General features: G+C 43.6%; 1 protein-coding gene across 2 annotated transcripts in view; it reads left to right on the top strand.

The window, feature by feature from the left end:
• Positions 1 to 19,470, top strand: part of LOC149355848 (nose resistant to fluoxetine protein 6-like) — a 116,057-nt gene that overhangs the window by 62,837 nt on the left and 33,750 nt on the right. For both annotated transcript variants that reach the window (XM_089584022.1, XM_089584021.1), the window contains exons 4-11: positions 6,224 to 6,335; positions 7,024 to 7,108; positions 11,095 to 11,183; positions 13,835 to 14,014; positions 15,588 to 15,681; positions 15,846 to 15,932; positions 17,190 to 17,355; positions 17,887 to 17,969. In XM_089584022.1, coding sequence (XP_089440148.1) covers positions 6,224 to 6,335; positions 7,024 to 7,108; positions 11,095 to 11,183; positions 13,835 to 14,014; positions 15,588 to 15,681; positions 15,846 to 15,932; positions 17,190 to 17,355; positions 17,887 to 17,969 — 896 coding nt within the window. The remainder of the gene's footprint in view (positions 1 to 6,223; positions 6,336 to 7,023; positions 7,109 to 11,094; positions 11,184 to 13,834; positions 14,015 to 15,587; positions 15,682 to 15,845; positions 15,933 to 17,189; positions 17,356 to 17,886; positions 17,970 to 19,470) is intronic.

The raw sequence follows: 19,470 nt of genomic DNA, 5'->3' as shown, positions 1-19,470 counted from the left end.
CGCGCCGAACGGGTGGTGGCGTTCCTCCCTTCCTTTACGGTGCGGTTCGGGTGTCCACCGAGATGGCAGAGAATTACTGCGCCATTTCCTTTCCTCAAAAAACCTTGCGTTCAAATGGCAAGGCATTGCGCTGAACGGGTGGTGGCGTTCCTCCCTTCCTGTACGGTGCGGTTCGGGTGTCCACCGAGATGACATTAGGCCCGTAAACATTTCATGCTTACTCTACTCTCGTTTACGGGAGAGGCAGAGTTTTTCCTATCTTTCCCTCTCTCCCTTTCAGCCGGGCCATCGTAGCAACTAGAAGCCGCCAGTATGCAAGCCGGATGTCCGCGCTTAGTAGGGTGGTGGAGGCCACCGAGGGAGGGGTAAGGCCATTTCTTGCGTCCCTCGGATCTTTTTTATTTATTTATTTATTGATACCCTCAAGGTGGGAACATTACAGAGGGGAGTGGGTTAATACAACGATATATACGAACACAGCAAAAATTTCACAATATAAGTAACAAATAACGTGAATGTCTGGAATATAACTGGAATAGTGTTAAGTGTGCGCGCATACAACAGGATGAATGATTACAACCTAAGAGACAATTTCTAATTGTAATGTCACATGTCAGTACACAAAAAACAGCAAAAATACAAATGAAAGAAACTAGGAAGGTGACCTGTTATACAGTACAAAACTTGTTAGTAGCTACATATTGCGTATGGCTGAGTGAAGTAATGAAGGTTGGATGATCATTGCAACAGAGGAGGGAAGGCGATTCCAGTCTACCGATGTGCGGGGAAGGAATGAATCGGTAAATGTTTTTAGTATTGCATACAAGTGTGCCAACTTTGTGAATGTGGTCTAAACGTGATGACACATATGAAGGTGGAATCAATAATTGATCATGCAGAATATTATGGTGAAAGATCTTATGAAGCAAAGATAGCCGTGCAAGATTACGCCGGGATGCCAGTGATAAGAGGTTTAGGTTAGATTTCATTGTAGATATGCTGGATGTGCGATTATAGTTAGCAAATATGAAGCGAGCTGCATTGTTTTGGATCATTTCGATCTGGTTAATCAAGATTTTATTACCTGGGTCCCAAATTGACGATCCATACTCGAGTTGTGAACGAACAAGTGTTTTATAGAATAGAAGCTTAGTGTCAGTAGGCGCTCCATGAAAGTTGCGTTTTAAGTACCCTAGCATGCAATTAGCTTTGCGAATGATGAATTCGACATGAGTTTTCCAGCTGAGGTTAGAAGTGATATGAATGCCCAGATATTTATATTTCGTGACAGATTCAAGAGCAATATTGTTCAGGTGATACGTAGGTAAGTCGCAAGTTGTTCGAGATATGCGCATGAATTTAATTTCTTTACGTTAAGCGTCATTTCTCATGTCTCGCACCAAGAGGAAATGTTGTTAATATCAGCTTGAATTGCCTGTATGTCGTCTTCGGTTATTATTTCGCGATAAAGAACTAAGTCATCTGCAAATAAGTGAATGGATGAGGTAACGCAGTTAGGTAGATCGTTAATGAAGATTAAGAAAAGCAAAGGCCCGAGAACGGTTCCTTGCGGAACGCCGGAGAGAACCGGATGTCCACACGAGTTAACGCTATTGGCAGTTACAAATTGTTGACGGCCGGTTAGAAAACACTCTAGCCACCTTAGTACGTTAGTATCGAGCCCAATCATGCGCAATTTTAGCAGTAAAAGCCGATGACACACCTTATCAAATGCCTTGGCGAAGTCTAAAAAGGTGCAATCACCGATAGAGCGATGATTAAGAATTGTATGTAGCCTGAGTAAATAAAAGAAGTTGCGTCTCGCATGAGTATGATTTGCGAAAACCATGTTGTGCAGAATGAAAAAATGAGTTTGATTCTAAGAAATTTACTATTTGTGAAAAAAGAACATGTTCGAATATCTCACAGGGGATGCTAGTGATTGAAATAGGGCGATAGTTATGAGGCGAGTGCTTATTTCAAGATTTATGTGCTGGAACCACCTTCCCTGTCTTCCAATCCTCCGGCATCGTACCGTTATCTAAGGATTGCTGGAGTATTTTAGTCAGAATAATCGATGAATATATTTTAGTGCTTTTTAAAAATTTTGCGTTAATTGTGTCAGTGCCGGCGGCTGAAAAGGATTTCAAGTTGTCAATAATTCTAGAGATTCCTTCCGGATTTACTGCAACAGGATACATTGGTAAGTAATTATGGGCGCTAAATTCTGGTGAGTCAGCGGTGAAGTCTTTTGTAAAGTGACTGGAGAATACATTGTTTAACACTGTTGAACGTTCATTGTCAGAAACAACAGGATTAATATCTTTCTAAACTTTTCTAAGATTTTCTAACAACATATGGGGTAAAGTCTTAGTAAAGTCTTAGGTTGCATGGCGAAGGTGAATACCGCGTGCCTGATGGCCCTTGTTAAAGAAAAAAAAATTCAGGGGGCACTTTGACTGTCTAAAGTACGTAGAGGCGAAAGCGTTTTCCGCACCACTTTGAATGCTTCTGTGGCACTGGTGGCGTCACATGTAATTGAGTGCTAATTACTAAGTGACGACAAATCACTAATTAATGGTTAATTACTGATTTGTGCCTGAATACTAATTAACTGCTAATTAATGACGCTCAAGCTTCGCCTTTAGGAGTGGAACCCGACAGCGTGTTGTAGCGCTGCCAGGGAGTCCACGGAACCCCACCACCCGTTCGGCGCGATGCCTTGCCCTTTGAACGCTTTTTGAGGAAAGGAAAGGGCGCAGTAATTCTCTGTCATCTCGGTGGACACCTGAACCGCACCGTAGAGGAAGGGAGGAAGTGGGAGTGAAAGAAGAAGGACAAAGATGGCCCGTAATGGTGAAAATGAAAAATGTATTTGAGGAAAAGAAATTACGCAGTAACTGTCTCACATATCTCGGTGGACACCCGTCAAAATTCAGGGGGGGGGTCACTTTTTTGACCTAAAGTGTGGTCACTGATGTGTGGTTAAGATGTTAAGCTTCGCCTATAAGAGCGGAACGCGACAGCGTCTTCGAACGCTTCCAGGAGTCCATAGAACGCCAACACCCATTCGGTTCTATGCCTCGCTCGTCGGCAAATTGGTTTTTGAGGAAAGGAAATGTATGCGTCTCTCATATCTCGGTGGACACCTAAACCTCGCCGGAAGAGAAGGGAGGAGGATGGGAGTGAGCGAAGACACCGTATTCACTGGACGCACCTTTGTTCTTCCCAAACCATCGAGCTGGCATGGCGGAGTGGATAGCATGCTCGTCTCGCACTCCGAAGACCGGGGTTCGATTCCCGAGCTCGACCAATTTCTTACTGTTTTATTTATTTATATGACCTGACTTGAAAAGTTAAGTAGGCTAATTGAGCAATTAAGCAATTAACAAAGCTCAGTCCCACTTACCTGGAGCATCACTATACGATCCCTTCAGTCGGTTGCCTCGTTACTAGCCGAAGTACAATTGGCCCTGTTTGAAATTCGCGCACTGTGACGTCACGACCGTTTTGACCAACTTAAAAGCGTGACATTTCTGTCGACAACTGCTGCTTACAACGATGAGACATTAAAGGCTTTCGCCTTAATAATCTGTCCGAATAAAATACAGCCACTTTGTGTGCATAGTTGACACCGCATTCATAGCAAACGCCATCCTTGGGACCATAAAGCGCAGCCAAAACCTGGCGGCTTTGTTAATCGGCTTGTCGCCAACTGCTTCCCGCGTTCACTGTGAAGCTGGCCTCTGTACCTAAAGATGGCTCTCGTCGAGTTTATCTGTTAGATCCATGTAGGTGTCACCTCACAACAAACAAAATGTAAGACGCTAAACAGTACTTTCCCTATTTTAAGAAAGCACACTGCGGCAAGCCACTTTCCGACAGCTCATGTTTTTGATAGACGCTGGTGACGCAGCGCTTTGCACTGCAATAAACTATTCTGCTCAAGCCTGTGACAGACACCGCAAAATCACAATTTAAAGACAATCAGCCTTTCTTCTTCCTGTGTAGATAGGCTGACGACATTGAGAGAATGATGACAATGTTTTTAATGGACGACGTTGCGTGTTTGCGAATATTTTGTCATTTCTGCTTGTATTAACTTGTTATGGACTCTGCCAAGTCTACTAGATGGAAGTAGCCGCGGTGAAATGAGCGTTTTAATCAGGCGCCCTTCTAGAGTCATCCTAAAAAACGCAGAACTGCTCATTTTCTTTATTTGTTTTTTTGCGCACAATTCACCCAAGGTACTTATTTGGGGGGCTACGATACAGACATTGTGAGACGCGCAAACTTTGGGTAGACGGCGAAAATAGTATCTGTCCTATGACAAGTATATGAAGCACGTGAGCAAGCCAAATGCAAAATGTGAACTCTGAGAGTAGTATTAATGATATCCAAAAAAAATAATAAGAAAAAAAGGAGAACATTTCTACTACAGTTACTACGTAAGTACCTAGAGTTGCGCGAAGTTCTGCCGAGTTGTCGCAAAAAGCATCCAAATTATTACGGAAAGCCGCAGCTCTTGCATGAAGGAGACCGACTTGGTGCAGCGGTTAGACCGAGTGCAGGCTCAATCCGCTTGTTCCTGGCTGCCGAACTTGCTTTATTTGAGGCAGATTACTATTGCACATTGCGTGTTAGTAATGCGTCGGCTGCAGCGAAGCCTACCTCAATAAGTTACAAACAAAATACTCGCCAAGTGGATGGTTGGCGCCATCTGTTGTAAAAGCCACAAATTACAAACGTTCTGTTTTTAATACGTAGCGAACATTGGGATAAAATTGCGTGTCATTGATAAGAAGACATCTTTTTCATTGAACGCGCACTCTGGCACACAAAAAAATTAGAGATCACTGCGGCGACTCGCACTGGGAGAATGCGAAAGCACTGACGCCTCTTCGGCACTCGTCGCCTCTCTTCATTTCACTTGCAACTCATTGCCCTTGCTTCCTTCACTTGGAACTCCTTGTCTCTCTGTGCTTCACTATTTGCCCTCTTGCTTCATGCGCCACTCCTTAATCGTCTCTAAATACTCCACATCGATGAAACTTTTTGAACCTTTAATTAAAGGTAATTAATCACTTTGTAATCTATAAACCTTCATCCGGCTTGGTTGCGTGTTTTCCCACAATTTCGACGTCCACGGCTGTTTTGACGTCCACCCACTATATCGACGTCCATGACTATATTGACGCCCAATTGACATTTCCTCCTTTAATTACTTTCTATGGCCAAATGTTTAGGGGAATCCCCCAAGGTGGAGTAGAATTTGTGCTAAGGGAGTAATTACTCCACCTTGGGGTATTCCCCTAAACATTTGGCCAACGCTGTTCCCACTTCGAGTTATTGATCAATTCGCTCTCGCTCTACCATAAGCTTGCCGTCCCGGTCAGCTCAATTGGTAGAGCGACTGCTCCGGTGAAGCGGTGGTCCCGGGTTCGAACCCCGGACCAGGACGAATTTTTCTTTAACTACGAAGTTTCTGAGAAAGCTGTATAGCTTTCCTCTGTAGCCGTGTGGCTGCGCTCGGGTGGACGTCAATGAGTAATTACTCCCTTATTGCAATTACTTTCTTCAAATGAATAAAAAATGACACGCATCGACACTTTATCATCTTCTATCACGTACATTCTTTTATTCCTAACTATTCCTCGAACGACGTAAGGGCTGCCGACACGTTTTGCGTCCACTTTCAGCGGACACGAAACCGCGAACGCAGCCAAGTAATACTTTCACATTAAAAAAACAATGTCGCAAAGCACGAGGGCAGTAGGTGTGCGAATTTAGTGTCAGCAACGGTCTTCACCTCTCGGCTTGCGCGCTACCGGAAAGGGGCTGTTGTGCCGCACTCGCGAATTATTTGTGACTGGTAGACACGGAAGATTCAGGTTGTTTGTTCTATTTGTTAATGATTCGGGGACAGAAGACGAGTGGAATACTCTTGTCCGGTCCTGCTATAGTTGTTACTTTGTGGTGCGAGTATAGGCTTCTTGAAGAAAAGGTAGGAGATGACTGCAGTAAAGTTATGGTGGTATCAACAATGTTCTTCAAGGCGGTAGCGCTAGTGGTATTCAATACAAGTGTGTTAGGAATCGTGCTGCGTGATTTAGATGGCCTCCAACGTATTAGCTTAGTTTACACAGTCGGAGTACCCGACTAGGCTGCGTATTGAAATGTGGCAATGCTTGTTGACGTACTTTCGCTTACTTTTGCTCCTCAGACGCTGAACTTCACGGAATACATGACAGACGAAAGACTGCCCGGACTTCGTCTCGGAGTATGTGTCATCGCCGCCTGCAGCGAAGAAGACCTAAACAACATCGGCCGCACCGGCAAGTTACCGTCGCTGTGCCGTCAATTTGTGCTGCGCTCACCTCTGCCGTGGATGCTCCGCTTGTATTGCAAATCAGGCATCTCGAACCCTCGCCGTCCGCTTTTACTTGACCGCACTTTGTTTGCTTCATTACAAGCTTGCTGTTACTGAAACATAAATTTGATCATGTGCAAAACGTATATTGCACGCTGCCACCTAGTGTGAGCTGAGTGATACGATTCCAACGGGATTCTGAATGGCTGCTCAGAACTCCGAACATATTTCCTGATTTCCTATCCCTCTCTGTTTAAGTTACAGACCTCAGGTTTGTCGCAAAAAGCCTTTACTAAGAAGCCCAGCAAGGTAATTATTTCCGAGCTACATTTCCGAGGTACATTATTTCCGAGGTACATTGGAGCTTGGATCCGTCGTCGATCATCTGTCGAACCGGCAGGCAAAAAAAAACTGAGTAGAAAGTGCACAGAGGCTTGTTTTACATGAACCGCACCCCCACCCACCTTCCTTTGACATTTTGTACTGAAACTAAGTCTGGCTTCACGGACTTACCGCACACAGATAGATAGTTTATATGCTTTGACAGAGGATTTATATAAGGTGATGGTTACTGGCAGTTTTTAACGGCAGCCATTTCTCCAGCTCTTCGAAAGATAAAATGGTTCAATTCACAATTGTTTTCTTCCATGCAGTAATCGGCCCAGGAACCAGAATTGCTGTAAAGAACTGCGTTACAAGCGTGGATCAAGGAATAAGCCCCTCTCAAGCTTGTATCTTGTAAGTGTGTGACGTGTGCCAGCGCGAATCATTCTTTTTGGTTACTAGCTAACTGATGACTTTGATTAAGGAGCAAATCCCCAGTTGAGATGCCAACATCCCAAGAAAAGTTGGGGGACACTTAAGCTCCGGCTTTAAAAGTATGACACGACAGCGGTTTTTCTAGCTCACACGGACACTAACATTGTTTCGTCTTTCACAATCTCAATAATTATACGAAAGATAACGCGACATACATATGCATACAAGGCCGTCATGCAAGGCTGCTAGGGAAGGCGAGCATCAAGCTAAAATCGCAGAAAAGCTGGCCATCATCTCAGCGCGACAAGCATAAACAGCAGCGACAGTTGCTGAGCGCGCTGCACGGTTAGAAGGAAAGCGGCTGAAGGCGGCGGAACGGCGCGTAGTGAAACACGCCAGACAGACAGCGCGCTGTCCAGCTTGAGAACAGGCGGGCAAAGGAGGCAGCACGTTAACGCGGTATGCCGGTAATAAAATCTATAACATGCTAACATCTACCCTCGGAGAGGCAGTATTTTTTCACATGCGGCTTGTGTAAAAAAATGTAATGAAATACCTACCTTGGACAGGTAGCAATGTTGTCTTTCAAGCCTTAAGGCGATGATAAACGAGTCATGATTTACTCCGTTTTCATTTGTTTGAAGTTAAGGTCCTCAAAAGCAAGAGACCGTGGGATGTTTGTGCTCCCAATATTCTATATTTTTCCTTGAGAAAATATAAACCCACTTCAGAATCAATTCTTTTTTTCCGTTAGTCCTATCTGAATTTTAAGGATTGCTAAAATCTCATCTACAATATTTTAGCATGAATTATTTTGTGTTTTTACCGCCTATACACATTTTATGTTGGCGGATGCTCAAATGATAATGGGTGGTTGAAACTGATTTCTCTGCACAGCGTCAGGCTGCAATTTTTCAGTTTCTCTTAACAGTGTCGGACCGGGCTATTTGATGCATATACGTCATTTTCGGAAGCGCTCCAGCCAACACGTACACTGAGTGATACAGACAGGCACGATATTTTCAACTGAATAATGCAGTGAAAACCACATGCGCTTTATACTCATACTCTAGCACTGGAATTTCAGTAGCACTAGGAAAACATGTCAAGAATTGCTAAGGACAGCAAGCTCTTTTCCAGATAATGAAATGACACTGAACTGGCACAGTTACTTCCAAGTAATGCTTTTTTTGTGCTTCAGTGACATCTCGAGTAAGTTCATCTCGGCGTCCTCCAATGATACGGCACTGGTTTAGAGACAGAACCGGGTCGCGGCACTTTGTGCAGCGTATGGCCAGGAAGCTCCCTGACCAATTTCTAACATATCTATTGTACTCGCGCAGCCGGTCGTTGAAACAGCTCCCAGGCTGTTCCACACCCTTGTTGCCACAAGACAGCCGGAAGCAATTACGAACGCAATATTCGAACTTGACGTATGCACTTTCGTGTTTTATACAACAGTTGTGTTGTTTGAAAGAAGCGTAGCTTGCATAGTTTATTCAGCTTGTGAGAAGCCGTGAACACAACTTTCACGACGGCTTTCTCGCAATCTCCTTCACTTTCTGCAAAATGTTTTCACAAAAATGTGCGAAATCCATCCAGGGGCTTCCAGATCATTCAATAGAGACAGTGCTGACTTTTTGCCTTCCTAAATCAGCGTGGTATCATGAACAGAACTCGAAATGAACTTATTGACAAGATCACTGAAGCATAAAAAATATCATCCGTTGGAATCAACTGCTTTTGCCACCGTCAGTTTCATTATCGACGAAACAGCTTTCCTCTGCTAGCATATCGTAATAATCCTTGAGATGTTTTCTTTCTGATGCTGGCATTCTAGTGTTTGAACATGTGTATAAAGTCCATCTGGTTTTCACTGAATAAATCAGTTGGAGGTAGCGCTCGTCCCTGTCTGTCTCTCTCTGTGCCCGTGCTGATTGTGGCGCTTCCGAAAATGATATACTCAGTGTCTTGTCGTGCTTTCACTGCTACTGCATCTTGGAGGCCACAGACTCCTCAAGCGGTCATTGAACGGTTTTTCTTTCACCCTCCCCACACATTAATGAATGAATCAATGAACGAACGGACAGAGGAAGCAGTGAAGGGAGGAAAGAAAGAACGAAGGATTGACCGAACGCGGGATGGAACAAACTGAGCAAGTGAGGAATGGAGGAACAAACGGAGAATCAAACAAAGGGAGCAAGGAACGAACTGAGAATGAAACAAAGGTGCAAGTAAAGGGAAGAACTGAGCAGAGCAAGGTAGAAGAAACGAAGAAAAGTAGCACGGAAAGAACGAAGAACTAAACAAAAGAAGCAAGGAAGGAATGGAAGAAGAAAAGAACGCAGCAAGAAAGAAATGGAGAATCGAACAAAAGGAGCAGGAAAGAAGGAAGCAAGGTAGAATCAGAGAATCGAAGGAAGCAAGGAAGGAACGGCGAGTCAAAGGGCGCAAGGAACAAAACATGAACAAAAGAATGGAGCAAGAAAGAAAAAGATAATCGAACAAAGTGATCAAGAATAGAACTGAGTATCAAACAAAGATAGCAAGGAAGGCGCCGAAAGAAACAGAGGATTGAAGAAGCAGAGAATCGAACAAAGGGAGCAAGGAAGGAACGGATGGAGAAAGGAATGGAACGAGGTAGATAAGGAGAATGAAAGAAAGGTAGCATGGAAGGAACATCGAATCAAACAAAGGGGGCAACGAAGGAACAGAGAACAAAAGAAGGGAGCAAGAAAGAAAGGGGAATGGTAGAAACTGAGCAACGACTGAACGGAGGGAGAAAGGAACCGAGCAAGGTGGAAACAGAGAATCGAAGAAAGGCAGCAAGGAAGGAATAGAGAATCACATAAAAGTAGCAAGGAAGGAGCAGAGCAAGAAATAAACAGAATAGAACAAAGGGAGCAAAAAAGGAAAAAAGGCCGAAGGAACCGAAAGAGGTAAAAAAGAATCAAAGAAATGTGGCAAGGAAGGAACAGAGAATCAAACAATGGCAGCGAGGAAGTGAGGGAGAAAAGAACAGTGCAAGAAAGGAAGGGAGACTCGAACAAAAGCAGCAAGAAGGGAACTGAGTATCAAACAAAGAGAGCAAGGAAGGGCAGAAAGGAGTGAATCAGGGAAGAAGCAGTCCAGTCGAATAATTGAAGCAAGGAAGGGATTGACAATCGAAGAACGATATCAAGGAAGGAACAGAGCAAGGTAGAAAAGAAGAATCGAAGAAAATGAGCAAGGAAAGAATGGAGGAAGAAAGAATGGATGAAGGAAGAAATGGCGCATCGAAGAAACAGAGCAAGGAAGGAACTCATGATCAAACAAAGGGAACAAGGAAAGAACTTAGGAGGAAAGGAATGGACCAAGGAATAAATAGAGGATAGAACAAATGGAGCAAAGAAGGAACACAGAATCAAACAAAGGGAGCAAGGAAGGGGAAGAAAGGAACTGAGCAAGGAAGATACAGAGAATCAAACTGAGGGAGCAAGGAAGGAACGGTGGAAGTAAGGAACGGAGCCAGGCAGAAACGCAGAATCGAACAAAGGTAGGTTGGAAAAAACGCAGGAAGAATGAAACGGAGCAAGGAAGAAACGGAGGAAGTAAGGAACAGAAGAACGAACGAGTGCAGCAAGGAAGGAACAGAGGCAGGAAGGACTGAAAGAAGGAAAACGCGGAGGAACAAATTAACGCACGAAGGCACGCACTTGCTCCTACTCCCACTTTTCATTCGGCATCATAGAAATGACCAACTAATCATTCTCTCATCTAACACTAACGAAACGTCACCTTAGCCTCCCTATCGCCCTCCTACAGTGGGGACCACGTGGCTGTACTTAGTGGAGGTCCACAACCAGCGAGACCTGACTAAACAAGCGACTCCCCTCCTGTACTCTTAGTCTGATTCCCTAATAATTTAATCTGATTTATGTGTGGTACGTTACGGATTCTTAATGTTTTTTTCTTGTATTTTCCAGAGCTTTCCTGGCTGTTCTTTCGACAATAATTGTTTCAGCAACAGCATTTGAACTCTTCACCAGTAAATGGGACAATAAACGCCGGAGTGGTAAGTGGCCGGAATAACTGCTAAAAACATTTTGCCTCCCAGTCTAGGGCTGTCATGCACTGGTGTCGAATAAAAATTCTTCTGAGAAAGAAAAAACAAAGTGCAAAAATCGGTTTTCCTCAAGCGAGACGTTAACATACAGACCCTTACCATACCCGAAAACGGCGATATTAAATTTTGTGATGCTCCACACTGCCAAAACAAAGAAGTATGAGGCAAGAAACGAGAACTTCTGCACCACAAACATGGCACTCCCGGCAACTTATTGCACTCCAGGAGGGTCTGAGATATCATCAGTGGTGTGTAGAAAATTGTCAGGAGTCAATACTCGCAGGAGACGACCGAGACTCAGCGGAACTCGTATTACCCAGGCAACATGCATATGCCTGGTTAATGCATATGGCTGCATATTAATTGGTTTAGTTTATGGGGTTTAACGTCCCAAAGCGACTCAGGCTATGAGAGACGCCGTAGTGAAGGGCTCCGGAAATTTCGACCACCTGGGGTTCTTTAAACGTGCACTGACATCGCACAGTACACGGGCCTCTAGAATTTCGCCTCCATCGAAATTCAACCGCCGCGGCCGGGATCGAACCCGCGTCTTTCGGGCCAGCAGCCAAGCACCGTAACCACTGAGCCACCGCGGCGGCGCTGCATAGGTATTATACCTAGGCATATCCATATGCACCATGCATATACCTGCTTATGCAAAGTGCTCTTATGCTGCCTTTAATCGTTTTTAAGTGCTCGTAGCAAATAATATAGAGCAAATGTTCGCACATGAAATATAGGCCCCGGCAAGCACGTGGACCTTTTCTAGCGAACACGACGCAGGGTGCAACATGCAAGAATTCCTAAAGAGTTAACAGTCGCGCACATTCTGTTTTGCTAAGTACCTTAACCGATAATCAGATTACCCTCATAAAAGATGTTCTGCTGCGCTCATCGCTCTCTCATTCAATTTCAGGCGATTCCACAAGCGCGCCGTGACAATTCAGCGCACCTGCTTGTACGTGTACAGCTACCCGTCTGTGGAGAACAGCTGATATTTTCCCTGTATGACAGGACTGCGAGTGACCATCGATGTAGTTAAGCCCTTCTTTTCATGCAGCGTCAGTGAAATAAGTTCTAAATTAAGAATAAACCACTTTCTAAGGATAATGCTGAGATGGTGAGCGAAAATACCAACCACTATCCGATACTAAGAGAGAAATTCGAGAATTTCCACAAGCTTCCATGTCCTAAAAGAAATTTTGAGCGGCTTCACAGTGTATTGCTAATTAAATGAACAATGGTAAACGGCGATTTCCTTGTGCGCACATATTTCGGCGATGCGGAAGCAGGTCATCTGAATGCGTTCAGCTTAGAAGGCGAGCCTTGCTCATTGGCCGGGGCAAGTGTTTCGCTGGATTTTTTTCTGTCGTGACCGGCTGGCGCTAGGGAGGCGCGCGAAGAGTGCCATTGCTCGGAGGTTAGATTAGTTCATTCAGCATTGTAGGACCAGGTGGCCAGGCTTGGCTCTGAAATTACCTCGCAATTCCCATCGCATCATCTGAGGCATAGAGTGTAAAAACATGGGTAATTTTCATTTTTACTCGCAGCGCTACATAAAGTACTGGCGTATACACGAAAACGACAAGCGCGCCCGTGAAAGAAGTCGGTAAAACAAGTGTGAATTACCAGGAGTGCAACGGTCCTTTCAGGGTTACCCTTTTTCTATTACCAGATATAGGCAAACAGTTACAGGGCCCAATGTTTAGTGCAGTTGGGCCGTGTATTACTTTTACCGCTCAGATCTTCATAACGGTGAACTACACGTGAGGCAATGGTGGTTATTGTGAGAGCGAGCTACAAGAGCTCAACGTGCAGCATGAAAGTTTAATTTAACTTTCTCGGAGGCACGCCGCCGTTCCTCAGGGGCTTTCACTTTGTGCTGCTGTGCTCGAAGCCCCGAGATCGAAATCCAGTTGCGGCGGCAGAATTTCGATGGAGGAGAAATGCAGAAACGCCTGTGTGCTGTAAGGTGTCAGTGAACGTTTAAGAACCCCAAGTGGTGCAAATTATCCATAAGCCTTCACTATGGCGTCCGTCAAACCTACATGCAGCTTTGAAACGTTTATTTGCACCTTACCATGCCGTTATCATGCCCAAACATGGAGGCATTTTAGCACTTCAGGTGTTATAGTATTCCAGCTAAAATAAAGTCACTAGCTTTATAACGTTTCAAGTGACTACGCAAGCACTAACCGCCTGACAGCGTATGGCACATCGTAGTCATTTACCACACCATCACCCCATCACCCCCCGCCCCTGCCTTTTTATCATTCTAATCATCCGACATGCAGGACATGGGAGTTTTTATAAGGTGTTTTTAGTTATTTCTCTTCCTCAACTGGCGCCACAGGGTGGATGAGCTGAAGTCCAGCAGTCAAGATATGGCTGCATAAATGAAAACAATGGCTATCTAAACCTATGACGGCAATCTGTCACAATGTGTACTGTGTCATTTACAGCGACACAATGCAAATTTTAATTAGAATTCAAGGATATATAAGCCTGAAAATGTGACGATGCATATTTGTCATTCACAGTGTGTCATTTGTCATTTTGTCAATTTGTCATTAACCTATGCTTGTGTTACGTTTTTGCAGCCGTCCCGTACAGGTGTGCCGTAGCATTCTCACTGCTCATGAACACGAGGGTAATCCTGAGGGTGAACGAGGATAAATTTTCCGACACCTATGCGTACCGTTTTGTGCACGGCATCCGGTTTCTAAGCATCTTCTGGATCTGTCTTGGACATTCCTACGCAATAATCACCGAAAATATAAGTGAGATATCTATTGTCTCTTTTTTTATTGTTGAAACGTACACTTTCTAAAGACACATGAATGCGTGAAAAAAAGAGTAAGGTGCACTCTTTTGTTTTTACGAATGAAGGCAACGTTGTTACATATGAAGGAAATAAAATAGCTCCTATATGTATAATATTTTTTATACAATATTACTGGTTGCCAGTTAGTACAGCAAGCCGCTCTGGATCATGCGTCTTCTCACTTTTCAATGAAGTCTGCGGTCTACGAACGACGAAGAAGAACAACATTTAGAACCAAACTGCCTTTGGATGTTTAAACTAGTCACTACTCATCGAATGGCCTCAAATCATTTTTTGGCTCGGAAGCCTAAGTATTACATCAAATAGGAACTAAACGAATTCGTAATTAACACGCACAACCACTCAAACAAGAGATGAAACAACTTATTCCTCACGCATCATTTCGTATACCATTTATACAGGGCACCTCACCTAGACCTCACACATTTTTTTTTAAATAGGCTTTTCGAATTAGAAGAGCGATTTTTTTGGCATAGCATTGTCAGCGGTAAAATAGGTCGCAATACAGCTAAGGCGTGCTAACTAGCAGGTTGGTTAACTCATATTGAATAGTTGCCTTTTAAACTATTCCTGTTGGACTCCTTAAATTTTGAGAGGCATGTAGCCCACCGTAAGTAATATTCGTATAAGTTTTTACAATTTCGAAAACGCGGTTACCCTCGGCGCTGTGGCCCCAAATATTTTGGCTGTCTCGAGGAGTTAGGTGCACTCGAAAGGTTGCTTTGCCTGCAAGCTTCTCAAACCGCATGTATTTTGCCGCGATGTAGGCAAAATTTGTTGGGCTGCAGCGCCGAGGGTAATCGCGTTTTCGAAATTCTAAAAGCTGATATGGACATTGCTACACGCCTCTTAATAATTAAGTAGCCTAAAAGTAATGTTCAAAAACTTAATTATTCAGTATTTGTTAAAGAGCCTGCTAGTTAGCACACCATAGCTGTATACTAATGTACTCCACCGCTAAAAATGCTATGCCGAAAAAATCGCTCTCATAACTCAAAAAACCTATTTTGAAAAATTGTATAAAGACTTAGGGCAAACACTCTGTATATGTATAAGCTAATGCAGCAGGCTCGTCAGGTAAAGATAAACAGCGCTAATAGGGATTTCAACCTCACTATAAATAAAAATCCGTTGCATCTAGTCTTAGCAGCCGCAGTGATAAGTACAGCGTTTTTTATGTTTATTTATTCAAGTAATTATCCTTACTAACGGAAAAAAGTATGATGTAACTTTCTTTACTCAGTTAGTGAGGGTATCTGGCGATTTGATTCGATGCAAATTGCAAATACTCTGTTCCAAAATTAGCATTGCGTAGTTAACGTTGTGCCAACAGCTAATGTTCTGCCATCGCAACCGCAGACATTAAGTTACTATGGTCTCACCAATTAAACTTTATTTTGACATCACTTTCAGAATGTGTGCCAAGAAATAAAAGTTGAGAAACAGTGTCGCGAGTGCAGTTTTTTAGTAAATAATTATTTTATTAAATTGACGGTGCACTTTTTCAGCAAGGCTCCTCAATGCATTGCATTACTTCGAGCGGTGGGAGACGATGATCGTAACGGCAGGCTACCAGGGGGTGGACAGCTTTTTCTTCTTCAGGTAAGCCTTAGTCATTGCGCCCGCTGAATATCCGAAAAAGTTAATGTTTATTCAACTCTACAAAAAATAAGTTTCATGCAGTCGACCAAAATTACTGCCAACTGCTTTTCATTTATTCAAGGAATTGTGATGTTACTCATTCTGTCCTTTTTCTATTTCTGCAGCGGATTTCTCCTCTATGTTGTGCTTAGAAAGCAAAAGACTGACCATATAATTGTGGGTGTGGTTGCAGTCCTCAGACGGTTCATTAGGTAAGCGGAGCAGCAAAACAAAGAAACACATTTGAGCGTGCAACAGGTTACATGTTTGCAGGCATAACATCAGTGTCTAATGCACAAAAACAACTGCCGTGTTCAACTTAGGAGACCTTTCGGAATCCACTTTGTGCGCATTCACAATGAAAGGCGCAGTGCGCATCATCATTTTTTGCTAGATTAGAAGAACCGATTAGCTTCGCAATTTCCAGCTTTGCGGGCTGAGGGGAAGTTGAGAAGCTTACCTGCCGAAATCTTGCCAGGTGCCTGATATTGCATTAATTATGCGACGCCGAGATGAAGATGAGTACGGCGGTCAAGTCAACACCGGTCTAACGTTCCTAAGCCGAATTTCACGAAGCGACATTCAGCCGGTGATTCCCATAGTCAACTCAAAACATATTGATAGCTTGAAAGATTTATCTAGTGTGTGTTCGATAGCAATTATAATACCCAGCGCGACACGCTGCGGCGATGCCGGAATGTTGTAAGGCATCAGCAACGCAGCTGCTATATTTATGCAGGCGCTTGTTGGAATCCTCGCTTGGGCGATAGTATAGAACGCTTCTTTCTCTTTGGCACCATTCGAGCGAAAGATTTCCAAATGCTTCGCAAAAGATCGAGCTCCGGTTCGGCTTCAGCATCCGGAAGACGTTAACCTGATTTTTCCTAGAGTAGCCGCTAAATGCTTAAAACCTCTTAGCGCTTGCGAAGCAAAACCTACTGTCCTAGCACGTAATACTTCTCTTTACATTTATTTTTGTAGAAAGAACTTTCCGTGTGTTAATTTTATTGCCGTTTTGATAAGAAGTAGCCTGTTTGTAGCTAGAAATCTGTAATCCATTCATCTACGCAACCTTTGTTTGTGCTCACTGATTCTTTAAATGTCTATAAATATAAAAGAAAATATTTTCACAGTGAAGTGGAAGGGTTCTTTCAGGTTTGCGAATATTTGTGAGAAGGCTTTCGTAATCAAATAAGCCTAAATAGTTTACAGAGCTGAACAGTAGAGGCGCATCTCCTGTCTACAACATGCAACAATAGGTTCAAAAAATATAACATTCATTTAGTGCGAAATCACTTGGGCAAATATCGTGTGGAATTGGCCAGTTTCCACAAACACAGCCAGACCTAGCTCAAAAATTCACCAAGTAATATTTGAGTGTCGGTCGATGTGCGATTAATTCAGAACTATCTATGTTACTTCACTGTTTCACCTCTTAACGCGCACCTGCATTCCTGTTCTATTTACAGGTGCACCGTCCCGCTGTTCTTCATGATCATGTGCATGTACCTACTGCCACTGATTGCATCTGGCCCCAACACCCAAGAATTCTATAAGAAATTTTACAGTGAAGTTCGAAAGCACTGGTGGGACCTGCTTCTACAGATGCGGAACTGGAGAGGCGACACAGAAGTGGTAAGCGGGACAATAATTCTATTCTTTTCAGCCGACTGCAACAAAGGAACGCGTAATATCAGCTTGGCGAGTCTGTTCAGCAATGATCGCAAATGATACCTTTGAAATCAACCGGGCGAGGCACAGTTATAACTAAAGCATGATTTTGCAGTGACCCGGACGTAAAAGATTGGCCCCCTGATTCTGCAAAGCAAAAGAGACAAATCTTATTCTCTCCGCGTGCTTACCTTCATCCAGCCGACAATGAACAGCCAGACGTACTCGTTTAACTAAAGGGAGGCCATAGATGGTTGACCCTGCATGCTTGCTCACCGTGACAATGATCCCTTATTAAACAGTAAACATGGTACGACGTACGCACCAGAGCAGGACACCGTCTTGTTGCGCCCATGACTCAAAGACCTCGGAGAAGACAGCGTCATTATCTGCAGCAAGCCGTTTGACATCAGCCAGTGCATGGTAGACGCCGCCTTTGATTATCGCTAGGGTTGTTTCGACACTAACATCGCCTGTTTTGCTTACATTTTACAGTCCACCATGTTGCACTTGTGGTACCTTTCGGCAGACTACCAGTTGTTCGTCGTTGCTGTTGTTGTGATTCAGACGTGCAAGGCGTAAGTACTGCACACATTTTGCGCCACGGTTTTTCTTTCCTTGCGAATTTAGAAACAAAACTAAAAGAATTCAAATGGGAGTTATCCGTGCAGATGCTACGGGTCTTATGCGAGTTAGGTGCTTTTTTTTCTGTAATGCTAAAAAGGGTGTTTAAAATGTCGATGGCATATGTGTCTACTTAGTTTTGTTTCAGTATGATTTTGGGTCATTTTTTTCTTTTTTCAAGGACTACATACTTCATGCCAATAGTAGCTGCTGACTGAAAATTAAATTTCCAAACGATCAAGCGTTCGCTTAGTTTAGAAACCTTCTTGCATTCATACTTGCTGCTTTAAACTTTTCCTTAATGCCGGAGAAAAATATGCGCCCTTTGTTCCACCACCTCTACATTCTCTATGCCAAGGCTGGGGGCGGTAGCCAGCCAGAAATGCAAGCTCGTCTCAAAACTGCGCGGAAACGGCAGCCAAAGGTAACGAAGTTTCGTTTTGCGTGCTCATTTAAAGTTGCAGCACCAATCAGACTGTGCTAACATCATCGAGCGCAACGAAAACAAGTTCTGCCCCTCGTTTTAATTCGTCGCTGGTAGCAGACAGCAGCAAAGAAATGCTTGTGAAAGCTACTAAAGACGTAACAGAGACGGGTGCTGAGACCCCCTTGATAACTCCTGGAACCTCCTGTCTATGCTCAAGGAATGCCCTCTTGTTGCCCAATGCCGTCATGACAAGTGATAATGTGTATGAAACAAATGCTTTTTTGTAATCATTTAACGCTATTTCTAGGGGCTGGATGTTTTCTGCACTTGAATTTTTTAACTAACGGATGGCACCTATATGGTTTTAGTAGAACACCGATTCCTATAACTACCATACCTAAAGTGGCCCTGATTCTGCCATCGAATACACCAGTAACCACCTTGTAAGCAACGGTCACTAATCTAATTGGTCTACACGTTTTCGTCCGTCAGCTTTCTTTTCTTACGCATTTCAGCATTGTCCTATGACTCCCGTAGGTTTGAGTCACTGCACATAAAACTTAGCACTTTTTTAGCACAATGTCTCCACCGTCTCTCTCGTCTTAAGTTCGTAAAAATCTCTATGACTGGATCTGTCTGGTGGGCAGGCTTGTTTATTCGAGATCCCTAGAAAATAACCTTGAGCCTACGTGCACCATTCCTTCTTTTATTTCACGCTGTACCCCCCCCCCTTAAAGTGATGTGTATTTCCATATCTTTAGTAAGCGTATTACTCTCGTGACGGGGCCTCCAAAAGTACTGATATAGAGCCGAATCGCTGAAAACCGACCTGCTGTTTTTCTTCATGGGAAGGACAACTCTGAGTACACATTTCATTTCGAACTCTAGAAAGTTTGAGTTACCAGAAATTTTAGTCATATCCTAGATCATTGCATTGGAACCTCTTCAGCAATACTGCATTTATCCCTGCATTCAAATAGAACTAAGAAAAGACTCGCGAATCACTCCATCGCCAACGCCCGCAAGGG

This window comes from Amblyomma mixtum, chromosome 3 (assembly GCF_055824585.1).
Source record: "Amblyomma mixtum isolate Tamu chromosome 3, ASM5582458v1, whole genome shotgun sequence".
Lineage (NCBI taxonomy): Eukaryota > Metazoa > Arthropoda > Arachnida > Ixodida > Ixodidae > Amblyomma > Amblyomma mixtum.
This window is presented reverse-complemented; position numbering and strand designations above follow the sequence as displayed.